Source organism: Rhincodon typus, chromosome 16 (genome assembly GCF_021869965.1).
Source record: "Rhincodon typus isolate 14 chromosome 16, sRhiTyp1.1, whole genome shotgun sequence".
NCBI lineage: Eukaryota > Metazoa > Chordata > Chondrichthyes > Orectolobiformes > Rhincodontidae > Rhincodon > Rhincodon typus.
This window is the reverse complement of record NC_063347.1, coordinates 22387444-22401126: the sequence shown is the minus strand read 5'-3', so window position 1 is coordinate 22401126 and position 13683 is coordinate 22387444. Positions and strand designations below refer to the sequence as shown.

Genomic DNA, 13683 nt, shown 5'->3' with positions numbered 1-13683 from the left:
CTCTGATGCTGCTTGGCCTGCTGTGTTCATCCAGCTCTATACCTTTTATCTCAGATTCTCCAGCATCTGCAGTTCCTACTATCTCTCTAATAAACAGCAATAGCTTGACGGTGGGAGAAGAACTTTCACAACTTGTTCCAATTTCAGATTCATCTGATGACCAGCTTTCTACAAGAGGCCTCACAGATTACTGAAAAGCATTGGCTTTCAAGACCCTCATTTCAACTGTAAGCATCATCTAAGAAACTACAGGCCTGCTGAGAGAAATCCAAATAATTAGCATTGTAATTTTGGCCCAGATTCTGGTTATTTTCAGAACAGATGCAATCAACAATAATCCTCTTTGAGATTACCTATTTACCTGCTGATGATTTATTTTCCTGCCAGAATTCAGAGTCTGACCTGTATTGAATGCGATCATCAGAAGAAACTGGGGAGAAATCCACACATTGCAGAAGCAGTGTTTCATGTACATCAGCAGTTAAATTGTGTAAAGCTCCCAAAGCCACTTTAACCGTGACTAAGATAAAGTACATTTGTTATGTAAGTGAGATGGTAGGTGAATACATTAAGACCTAGTGTGACAGATGGATAAAAGGACAGGGTGTTGGTTGGTTGGGGGTGGCTGCAGGGCAGGTGGGTTAGAGATAAGCTGCCAGGTGAGTGCTTAGGGTAGTTTGAGAAGGCGCGGTGAGGGTCCAGCAGATAGGCAGGTGTCAGGATGGAGGGGGGGCTGCTGAGAGTTAGGGTCATGACAGGGTGAGTGTTGGAAATGGGGGATATTGGTGATCTTGGTGATCTTGGGACCAACAGGATTAGGGAGGGAAGGAGATTTTCAAGAGGTTGGGGGGTGGGTGATGTGGCCATAGTTAACAGGATTAGTGGTGAGTCAGATGTTTGCTTTAACAATTACCCATGAATTACACAATAATTTTAATCCAATAACTGTGCTAATTAATTATTAAGTTTAAATGAGTCAGAACTCTCTGAATTCTCCAAATTTAAAGGGCTTTTCCAGAAGGTTACAGATGCAGGGCAATTGTTAATTAGAATTTTCACTTTTCTGGGCAATTCACTTGGAAGGGTAAGGCAATGGCCCAGCGGTATTATCATTATACTATTAATTCAAAGAGCCAAGTAACTTTCTGGGAACTGAGGTTCAAAGCCTGCCATGGCAGATGGTGGAATTTGAAGTCAATAAAAAATCTCGAATTAAGAGTCTAATGATGATCATGAAACCATTGTTGATTGTCAGAAAAACCCATCTCGTTCACTGATGTCCTTTAGGGGGAGAAATCTGTCATCTTACCTGGGTCTGGCCTGCGTGTGACCTACAGAAATGTGGTTTACTCTTAACTGCCCTCTGGGCAATTAGGGATGAGCATTTAAATACTGGCCTAACCAGTGATGCCCACACTGCATGAATAAATTAAAAAAAAACAATCAGCTGCATCAGGATTTTCATGTGATCCCATTGAGCAACTCCAATCTACAACTATCTGGCCATCAGAATTTCTGGGCCCCTATTGTTTCTTTCTTCATCTGTATCTTTGTGTGAATGATAATGTGTGTCAGCCAAGTGACTTTCATGTCACATCGTTAAAACTATGGGTCAAGTGTGGAATAATAAATAGTTTTCTTTATTTTAAAATGTTCATAAATAATTCCAGCAGCAAGTTCTTAAGTTTAGACAATCACTCTGAGGGCAGTGAAATACACACATCTCACATAATATACGTACTGATCACAGACAATAAGAAAACACTCTGGGGGATCGGTGAGCAAGTATTTGCAGGTGGGCATCTGTGTTGGTCAGCATTCACCAACATCTCAGGGCATGCTCCACATGTAGTGACTGCCTGCACCTTCCATCCATGGAGGTTGACATCAGCAAAGCACCAGCTGTACCACATCATCATAGCACATCCCCGACTCATTTATAATACAGTTCACCACTTCAGTGCTGCACTTTGGAGTTCACTGATACCTTATGTCGCAATCCTGTTGACAGGCTGCTTTGCAAGCAGGAACAGGCACCCACCTTATGCTTCCAACCAGGAGTTTCTCAGCTTGTTCTCTTAGCACTCACTCACTTTGTACCTTTGCTCATAGCATCTCTACCATGCCTTTCCTTTTAGCGCTTTGCCACCTCATTCAGTGCTTAAAGGCTCACGGTACTCTGTTCGTCTTGTCTTTTAGTGCGTACACAAAGCTAGACAGCCTGCCATGTTAGCTAGCGCTGAACAGTGCTACATTAATGTCAGACCTATGGCACATGCCAGCAGCTTAGCCAGCAAACACACTCCAAGTGCTCCAAAAATTGAAAAAAAAAAGGCCATGTCTCAAAGTCCAAAGGGAGCAGACCTTAGTCGAGAGGGACTCAACATTCAGAGAGTGTTACCACAGTCAATCAATTCATCAATCTCACTCCAGGGGGCTTGGACATGGACAGTTGACTGCTTAGGCATTCAGAGTAAGGGATTCCATATCATTCATTTTTTTTTACATTCACTTGTGACTGGCCAGCATTTATTGCCCATCCCAAGTTGCACTTGAGGAGATGGTGGTGAGCTGCCTTCTTGAACCACTGCAAACCATGTGCTGTAGATAGACCCAAAATGCCGTTAGGGAGGGAATTTCAGTATTTTGACCCAAGACCTGTGAAGGAATCAGTGAACCAACTCAGGACAATGAGTGGTTCAGAGGGGAATTTACAGGTGGCTATGTTCCCATGTATCTGCTGCCTTTATCCTTCTAGATGGAAGTGGTTGTGGGTTCGGAAGTTGCTATCTAAGGATCTTCAGCGAATTACTGCAATGCATCTTGTAGATAGTAGCAGCAGTGTGGACTGAGTGTCAATGGTGGAGGGAATGGATGTTTGTGGATGTGGTGCCAATCAAGTGGGCTGCTTTGTCCTGGATGGAGTCATCAAGCTTTTTGAGTGTTGTTGGTGCTGCACTCATTCAGGCAAGAAGAAAGTATTCTATCACACTGACTCATGCCTTGTGATGGTGGATAGGCTCTGGGGAGGCAGAAAATGAATTACTCGCCTCAATATTCCTAGCCTCTGACCTGCGTTTGTAGCTACAGAATGTATGTGGTGAATCCAGTCGAGTTTCTCGTCAATGGTAACCCCAAGGATGTTGATTGCTGGCAATTAAGTGATGATAATGCCTTTGAATGTCAAGGGATAGTGGTTATATTGTATCTTATTGGAGATGGTCACTGCCTGGCATCTGTGTGGTATGAATGTCACTGGTGAAGTCCTACAGGTCCAGTACAATTAGTCCAGAGAAGAGGGTTATATAATTCAGGGAGGTGTTCAGATATCAGTCAGGAGTCTGGTCAGTCACCAGTCAGGACTGACTTTCCAAGTCAATCAAGTGGTAACCCAAGGTCAGTCCTCAGGGTTTGTTCACTTAATGTCAAGAGAGGTTATCAGGAGCTGCTGCTGAGGCGGACAAGCCAGGGAAGCAATTTTGGGGTTTGGGAGAGGATGCATAAGGGATAATAATTGTGGAGGGGGAGCAACTCAATATAAGGCGAGGAGACAATAAAGCATTGAATGGTTACTAAATAAAAACCAAAAGAACTGCGGATGCTGTAAATCAGGAACAAAAACAAAGTTGCTGGAAAAGCTCAGCAGGTCTGGCAGTATCTGTGGAGGAGAAAACAGAGTTACCGTTTCGGATCCAGTGACCCTTCCTCAGAACAGGTGGTTGGAGCCGGTAAACTGGAAGCTTTGAAACCGGCATAAGGCATCAGATGAATCATGGATGTATGTGGGTAGGGGTTGGACCAGGGGGGAGAAGACTGAGTCAAGGTAGGAAGAGATGAGTTCTGTGGGGCATGAGCAGGCTGAAACAATGGGTCTACCTGGACAGTCCTGTTTGTGGATTTTTGGCAGGAGGTAGAAACGAGCTGTGCGGGGTTGGGGGACTATTAGCTTGGAAGCGGATGGGGGGAGATCACCGGATGAAATGAGATCTATAACCATAGTGGATACAATGGCCTGATGAGCCATGGTGGGGTCATGGTCCAGGGGAAGGTAGGAGGAGGCATTTGAGAGCTGGCGCTCAGCCTCTGCAAGGTAGAGGTCAGTACGCCAGACTACAACAGCACCATCCTTATCGGCAGGCTTGATGACAAAGTCAGGGTTAGATCTGAGTGCATGGAGTGCAGTCAGTTCGGAGGGAGATGGGTTGGATTTGTTGAGAGGGGCAGTGAAATTGAGGTGACTGATGTCATGTCGACAGTTCTCAATGAAAAGATCCAGTGCAGGTAAAAGGCTGGAGGGAGGGGTCCAGGTGGAGGGAGAGTGTTGGAGTTGGGCAAAGGGGTCTGTGGGGCGGGGAGAGGACTCTTGTCCAAAGAAATGAGCACGGAGGCGAAGACGGCGGAAGAACAGTTCAGCGTCATGTTGTGCCCGAAATTCATTAAGGTGGGGACGCAGAGGGATAAAGCTGAGGCCTTTACTGAGTACGGAGCGTTCAGCATCGGAGAGCGGAAGGTTAGGAGGGATGGTGAATACCCAACAGGAGGTGGGGGGTTGGGGGAGGGGATAGAGTCAGAGGGAAGGGGAGGAGAGGTAGGTTCCAGAGAACCATGGGTATTTTTGAGTTGGTGCATCTTGTGGGCCTTGATGCCTGAAAGGAAAAGAAAAAAAGTTTCTTGTTAGCACGACGAATGAGCCAGAGGATGAAGTGGAACTACGGAGTGGTGCAGCCCTGAGCCAGTGTGTTACGATGCTGTTGGAGAGAAAGGTTGAGAGTGTGCATGTGACGCCGCATGGCACTGAGTGTGGATCTCAGGATGCGGCAAGAGCAGCTATCCGTGGAACGTTGAACATCATGGAGGTATCTGTGATCCTGGGAGGATTCACAACATGAGGGATGAAACTCCAGTTGGAATCCACGTGGAGTGAGTCTGAGCCAGGGGCAGTCACTGAGGAATGTGATATGGCTGTGGAAATGAGTTTCAGCAAATACCAGGTCAAACACTAGGAGTGACAGTGAAATTAAAGTCGGTGGGCAAGAAGAGAGATTGGAACGGAAATCCCGTCGGAGAGAGGAGCAGAACTTCTTCAAGGTGGGCATGCCTGGAAGAGATGTGGCAGTGAGTTAAATACTAAATAAAAACCAAAAGAACTGCGGATGCTGTAAATCAGGAACAAAAACAAAGTTGCTGGAAAAGCTCAGCAGGTCTGGCAGCATCTGCGGAGGAGAAAACAGAGTTAACGTTTCGGGTCCTTTCTCAGAACTTCCCCGAAACGTTAACTCTGTTTTCTCCTCCATTGAATGGTTACTGTCAGACAGGGGTGGGATCATCAATGGTCCACTGCCCTGGCTTTGATGGAGAGACATTGCATAATGATTGTTGGTATAACTAAGCTGGACACCCTGGAATTCAAGGAAGAAAGGAACATTAAGGTTTGGGGTGTCACCTAGATTTTTCTGAGCCTGCGACTTACTATGTTGCCTTCTATCCAAATCCAAATTGCAAATGTGCAACAGAAATTAAAAATGGCTGCCGCCACACCCAGAGTGGGTAGACTGTGTTTTTCTGTCTGAAGGTGCACGTTCTTCTTGTGAGTGATGTGAGGTCCTTCAGGGGGAAATTGCACTAATCAGGCAACAGTACCAGGTTAAAGACATCCCATACGGTACACCTCCTCCAGAGTGCGCCACATAATCCTTACACGATGTGCTCTGCACAACTGGAGCAGGCAAAAAGGGGATGTGAGGGTCACTGAACTGCTGGGAGAGCAGCAGCACCCTTCTGAGGTGCCATTGTGTAGTAGGAACATCATGTTCTCCAGGATGGAAGAGTACAGTATTAGGCACAGAAAGCCAAACATTTTCTCCCTCCCAGGTTCAATAGTCATGAGTTGGGTAGAGTCATCATTCATTGACTGTACATTTGGTTATTGCTTAAAGGGCAAGCTATCTTTGTCTGTTCTCGGAGACAAACACAGTTTTTCTATTTATGCTTTCTTTACTTTTTCTGTTGTTTGATACATGTCATATTAACAACTGCTTGAAAGCTCAAGGAAAGAAATCCTCCATGAAATTCCCTAAAAATTACAATTAGTCAAATTTTAGGAAAACTCAGCCTTTAAATTCTGTCTGTGACACTATAAAATTACAACTAGTATGCCCAATACGTATCTGTCTTTTCATGCCTTTTGCCTTTTGAGAACGCAATATGTCCATAATTCAAAAACTAGTATGTAATATGTGAAGTTCCCACATTCAACCATGACAAGATGTTATACTACAATGTGCATAGAGAAAGAGTAGTCTTGCTAAACATGGGTAGCCTCTTAAGCCTCATTCTTGTAGCTGCAGCTACAATAATAAATAAGTGGTGATTTTAAAGTGCCGAAGTATTTACGAATGTGACGTGCTGTTTACAGTGAAGTGACACCCATGCCAGCTAATGTGCCCTTTAAAGCAATTCCTTTTTGTTTCCCTGCTGTTACATGTACTGTGATCAATATTTTTGTGGCTGACAGCGATGACCTGGTGCACAGCTATGCTTTAAGTACAGTGGCGGCACTTGCACACCCAGAAAGTCCTGTCACTGATGAGCACAAGATAGCACAGGACAAAGCACCACAGAGATGTGGTGCATATGTAATGAGGTCAGCAATGGAGAATTATGGGAGATAACTCTCTGGAGCTCGCAGAGAGAAATCCTCCTTGAAACTCCCCAAAATTGACATTTAGCTATTTTTAGTAAAGTTCAGCCCTTAGATTCTGTTCATGACACTATAAAATTAAAACTATTATACCCAATACTTAACTGTAACATTAAGCCTTTTCAGGGCATGACATATCCATAATTCAAAAATTAGTCAGCAGCTGATTAATACATTACTTACATTCATTAGTCACTAATGGAAAATATCTGTCCTTTTTTTAATAGTAAACCATCAACAGCTACTTGGATTTATATACACCTTCAACATTGAAAGTGTTATATAAATCATCTCAAAACAGTTCGGAGAGGGAAAATGAGAATTATCATCCCAAACTGTCATGTAGTAGAAACTGACTTAATTTAATTGGTCACATTTGTAACACATAAGCACATGAAAAATAAACTAATATAAAATAACATGATACTTCTTACAATACCGTAAGCACTCGGAAAATGCTTTCTCAGAGTCTCTCTGTTAGGAGCCTGGGAGCACACTTGGTGTGCCCAGCTGGAGATATATATATAGGGTTGGTATGGGTTGACTCTTCTACAAATGCATTGTTTATTTTTGGTTTTGAATAGCTGCACTCCTTGCAAGTTCCTCTCATCTTAATTTTGATAGGAACCTCTATTTTGTTCAGCTGCACCAATGCCCCATTCCTTGATCTAGCAACTCTACGAAGTGGTTGTATATCAGAGGCAAAGTGGTGTGTGCCCATTTTCAATCCCACACTCGGTGCTTCTTAGCCAACAACTACCCTTGCAGTTAGCCCATTCCTCATCTTTTACCTTCAATGCTTTCAGTCCTAGCAGGTTGTTGCTGCCGCCATCTGGAAAGCAATGTGCAGCAGGGCCCGTGGCACTCCATCACAATAGAAATGGCTTGATTTAAAATTTACAATATTGATATTTTCAACATAACATTCAGCTCATTATCTTTGCTCGGGAGAATTGAACAATTATAAATCTAATTACTTTTCATTGACAGTTATTTAGTTACAAAGTCTTAAATAATTTCAACAAAAAATGAATAATGTGATAAATAATGAAGCATAACAATACCACCACGCACAATATTCTAATGTAGAAAATATCTGCATTGCAAAAGAGGCAGTCAGGCACATGAATCAATGTGACTTGACATGTTTACTGACTGTTTTCTTACAGTGGTTTATTGTAACATCAGTCAGAGTGGATTAATCTCTGATTTTACATTCTAATGATCAGAGAAATTGATTATGACATACAACTAACACAGAATACGAGAATCAGACAAAGAGTTATGTTTTTGATAATTGGATACTTCTCTTGTAGACAAATTGTCTGGTATCAGCAATCTTCCATTCGATCAAAAAAAAACTGAAAGCTGGCAAGCACAAAATCAGAAAACCTCAGCCATGATGTTCATTTGCAAATGCAAATACTCTTTATGCAAGTTTAGGCAACATCTTAATCTTTCTTCGCAATTCTAGATTTGCCATCCAGAAAATTGCTTGCAGGGAACATCAAATCCAAATCCCATCAGGAGCCCAACAATTCAAGAGAATTTTATTCTGACATTACTGCCATGGGATTGACCAAATCAACAAAAAATCCCACAAAATATTGCTTTTCTTCTTCACTAACTCCTCAGATCTCTGAATTGGCTGTAATTCAATGTGTGAGTTTTAATGCCCATAAATTTTGAAAACTATTTTCATGATAGATTCAAATTCAGGTGCTAGACAGCAAATAAATTTAAGAAAATTATCACTTCCTCAATGTCCCCACATGAGGTTCAACATTTAATAGCACAATCCAATATGTCCTCTGTTCCATGCAATTATTAAATCTCTTTGTAAAGGTGTTTATCAATTATACTTCAGCAACAGCATACAGCAGAAAACTCAAGAAGCCAACAACGTTCTGTGAATTCTTTTTCTAGACTTTCCTTTAATGCTTTTTTATTATTTGTTATCTTAAATTTATGGCCTCTTATTACAACTTGCCATACATTAGAGATTATCAGTCATGACTTATCCCAACATAACCTGGAACCCCAGACTTCTCAACTCCATAGAATAAGGCTCAACTTCTCTAGTCTACCTTCATAACTGTAACCTTCTCATCCTTGGTAACATGCCAAAGATCTCACATTGTACCGTCACCATTATTTTATATTATTACTATGCCTGTGTGCATTGGGGGTGGGGATGGGAAGAGACTGCTGATCGTTACCTGGACGTAGAATTACTATTTACACTAAGTCACCCTTGGAGTGAGGTTTCTAGTAGGCAACGTTCACACAGTTGAAAGCTGTCTCAGCATGTTTAGAAAATTTACTGCAAGCTTCTTAAGGCTTTTTCATGGCCTAAATTAACAAAAAGTGAAACTCAAAACATTTTACAAAGTCTCAGGGTTAGCACAGAAATTAGATTGAAAGGATAACAAACTGATAAATTGTCATGACAGCAAGAAGCCCATTACACAAAGTGACAAGCTCCAAACCCTGATAAAGCTGAGAAATGCTTATCCTCATACTGCAACTTCCTCCTAAAATCTTATTGGCATTTTGTTCACACAATTGTAGTTTATCACAACACAGCTAAGTTATCTGTTGCACCATCTAGTCCAATCAGAATTGACTGTTAGATTTTCCACCTTTTCCCAGCTGGGCTGGACAAAGAAAAAGATTACACATCCTGAACTTTAGATTCCATGAAGACTGCTCAGCACCAACATTTTAAAACAGTCACTTTGGGTCACAGACTACATAACAAAGAGATTTCACTGAAACAGGTATGTAGTAACTGCACAATTTCACCTCATCTGCAATCTCCTTCCTTCAAAGCTTGTTTTAAGAACATCGTACCAAAACAGCAGAAATCTGGAAAAAATTCACACTTTTTAAAATATTTCTCTGCTTTCACTTCACAACTTGACAAATAGAAATCAATTTAACAGTTGGCATTTTGGTGATTGTAGCATAAAAGTTTGCACAACTGCAAAATTCACTAACAGCAATGAGGCATATTTTGAAGCTAAAATTACTTTAGCCTTGATCATAGCAAGGTCATTAAATTGCATTCACCCTTGGCTCGCTAATCCATTTAATTGCTAGTCCTCAGGTTTCAAACTATGACAGTCACACTTTTATCCACTTACATAGTTATGCTCCTATTCTACCATTTGTAAAGCAACAGTCGTAATCTATTCCAAGTTATTCATAGAGTGATACAGCGTGGAAACAGACCCTTGGGTTCAACTAATCCATGCCGACCGGGTTTCGCAAACTAAAAAGTCCCATTTGCGTGCTAAATAAAAACCGAAAGAACTGCGGTTGCTGGAGATCAGAAAAAAAAACAGAAGTTGCTGGAAATCTCAGCAGGTCAGGCAGCATCTGTGAAGAGAAATCAAAGCTAACGTTACGGGTCCGGTGACCCTTCCTCAGAACTTGTTTGTTTCACCAAAATGCAAAACCTCACAGTCGCTTTCCTGAAAAATGCTACTCTGTTAAAATTATGCTTGCGTTCTCAATGCGCCGAGTGAGGCCAACAAAACTTGATGTCAATTCAAGGAACAGAGGGTTACATGACTTCAATTTTCATCTTTCTTTTACTGTTTTTCTCACCCCCCTCTATGTTCCACATGGTGCACATGACTTCCGCAATTTCTCACATTGAACATTCACACTTCTTTCACAATGTTCTCAGTTCTCAAAGCCCCAGTGCACCAATGAACTCCCTGTCTAACTACAAGAGATGTCGCTAATCTATGGAATAGTCTTCCCTGAAAATAAGTGATGGCTTTGTTACCGCAGTTATTCAAAGCTCTGTTACGATTATTGATATATAAGGGAGTGTGTGTGTGTGCGCGCGCGCGGGGAGGGGGTGGAGGGAGGGGGGGTGTTGGGAGCGTTCATGAAGTACCAATATTAAAGTGGAATTGAGACCTCAAACAGATCAGCCAGATCTTACTGAATGGCAGAGCTGGCATGATCGACCAAATGACCTAATCATGCTCCTAATTCTGGTGTTCCTTTGTAAATGTGGACCCTTCCCCCCTGCCCCCCCGCAACCAACACCAACTCCTTACCCACCTTAATCTTCTCAATCTTTATACACCTCATTGATTCCACACCATGATTCCCAAGAACAGCATCTTCTTCATTCTTGAGAGGCATCTAAACATTTTTGCTAGCTTGATCCTCAGCTTGTCAGTTTTCCTGTAACGAGCCATTTTGAAGCTGTACATAAGCATCCTGTCCCTATCCCCAACAAATTATGCATCCCTCCAATTTCCAATGTACCCTAGACTGAGAAAGTTCAAGCTCATGGGCTGTACCACGTTGAAGCTCATGGTTCACATGTCTTAGAAACCACATACAGAAACGTTTATTTCCTCGACGCCATTAACCTGCAGCTATTAATAATGTTTTGTAAGGATTTTTCAACCAATTAAATAACAGCTTTAAAACAGCCCATTCCAAACCTTCTGGCCCACTAAAATAATACCACATCTGAGTTGTTTGGGCTTTAAGGACTATTTTTTGAAAATGTGCTGGCACCAGTTTGGACACCACCACTCAAAAGTTTCAAAGCAGTAGAAAAATAACTAGAGGATCAAATGTGAGAGTTATTTTTACACGTTGGATTCGAAGTGGCAACGAAGGGAAACTGATGTTCAAAAAGACACAGAAACATGAACGTAAAACAATGGGAAAAAGAATCAATGTTACAGACACAGTAATGGGAATATTGTACAAGAGCAAGGGCAAAGAGAGCATGAGAGCCAGAGGAAAGAATCCAAAATAGACAAAAATAATATATAGGAAAGAAACAGAAAACGATAATCTAACTCACCCAATAGTAAACTGATGGGATCAGATTTAATTGATTTCAATCAAAGGAAAATTTTCCCAGGGTGTAAAATAGGTATCGGATCTACTTAGGCTAAAATTAAACTCATGAATAATGTGATGGGAGATCACCATAATACTTTACTAACAAATACTACATCATATTACTTGCAATTTTAAAATTGCATTTTTTGGAAATTAAAGACAGGGTCACAGGAAAATGGACAAAGGCTCCTTTTAAAAAGGAGCGCAGCAGATCTAGTCCGACGAGGCACATATTTCTTCAGTGCACAGACTAGTTACACAAGCTCCACAAAATGTAATGTTTACAGTTTTTAGAAAATCACTTCAGAATGCTATACATCACATACATCAGTCAGTTCATTCTGCAGCATACAATCTTAAAATAAAACTGCTATTGCACTGAAATCAGATCATAGGTAAAGTAGAATTTATTCTGGATTTGGCCAATGTGGAAACCATAATTGGCAGATTGGATTTGATAACCAACTTCAACCACATTTGCCCATTCTAATGATCAAAAAAAGTATGGCTGAGATTGAAAATGGTATATTAAGAACATTTAATGTGTGTTACTTGCATCCACAATGACTAGAAAGAAAAACGCTGCTTTTGTCTTTCTATCTGAATACAGGGTCGTAGTTTCCTTTTTCAGTTATTTTAGCCAACCTTACGATACAAATCTATAATCACTAAAAATAGGTAAACGTTCCAGCGCACTTCACAGGGTATTCAGCCAAAAACTGAAATTGAGCCACAAAATTAATGGCCAAACACTGGCCAGTGGGCCAGATTTTAATCAACGACTTGAAAGGAGAATGGACGAGATTCGAAAAGGGCATTACAGCCCGGAAGTCATCCTGCAAATAGTTCACAGTAAGATATAAAACCTTTAAACGAGTTCGGCGTTAGAAGTAGCACTGATGTTCCTACAGTTGCTCATCCAGTTATAATTTAAGGATTAACTTGAATGGAGTAGAGGAATTTGACTAGTGTCCGGGACACAAAGTTCTCTACTAAACAAAACTTAATCGTGATCATTTAAAGTTCGCAAATTAGAAGTAAAGATTTTCAAAGGTATCACGTTAAGCATATCTTTGTCCTTAACGTGCTGCATTGTTTGCCGAGCAATCTGCAGCATTGACCAAGTGGTGTGGATGGGGGGATTTGTGCAGGCTGCCCCTCCGGACTTTCCAGTCTGTGGCTGGGTTAGGGTCTGGTCTGGTGGCCCTGCAGTTCCCTCTCAATCCCAAGTGTTACCTGAGATTCCGCTGTGCTTGCTGCTAGTCTGCGGTTTGCCGGCGCTCGGTCCTTCGTCAGCCTCCTGAGTGCCGTGCGAGCGACACGGCTGAGAGACAGCAACGCATTCATTGTCCTTGCGCCGCTTTGTGCGCTGTAGCTGCGGAGCGTCCCCGTCTCCCAGCCGCTGCCGCTCGCCGGCTCATTGTGCTCCCGGAGGCCGAGGGCCCCAGCTATCAATGCCGCCCGCAGACGTCACTGCCCGCCCCCGCTGATCGACAGTTCCCACCCCCCGCCCCCCCCCCCCCCACCCCCACCCCCACCACCACTTCGCCCACCCCGTCCCCTTAACCCCCGTGCCTCCACCCTCCCTCTGGCCGGGTAACTTTGCAGCGCCTCATATGGGCCAGGCACAGCACGGTGCAGGAGCAGCATCACAGAGTAGCGCAACCCTCCCCATCGGTGTGGCGAGTGAGGACACAAAGCCAGTTTAACATCACAACGGCGACAACACAAACCTAATGCAAATAGTCAGGGCACAGATACCAGTAACAAGACAGTAGCCAGAGCACAAAACGTTATCCACATTCACAGCAACGGTAGGAAACAAAGGAATTACGCATTGGTTAAGATTAAAAGAAAAGGCTTATCAAGTTGCCAAAAATAGTAGCAAACGTGAGCATTGGAAGGACTTTAGAATACAACAGAGGATGGGTAAGAGATTGATTGAAAACAGGACAGTAGAATATGAATGTAAACTCACAAAAACAAACTCATGAAGACAAACTGTTAAAGCTTTCGCAGGTATGTAAGACTGAAATGTTTGACTAGAACTAACGAAGGTCAAATACAGGCAGATTCAGGAGAACATACAATTAGAAATA

General features: G+C 42.4%; 1 protein-coding gene across 1 annotated transcript in view; it reads right to left on the bottom strand.

Moving 5' to 3' along the window:
• The window catches only part of zgc:77375 (uncharacterized protein LOC402927 homolog), a 43053-nt gene extending 30061 nt beyond the window's left edge, over window positions 1-12992 (bottom strand). The window contains exon 1 of the mRNA XM_048606452.1: window positions 12821-12992. Coding sequence (XP_048462409.1) covers window positions 12821-12931 — 111 coding nt within the window. The 5' untranslated portion in view covers window positions 12932-12992. The remainder of the gene's footprint in view (window positions 1-12820) is intronic.
• Window positions 12993-13683: the final 691 nt, after the last annotated feature.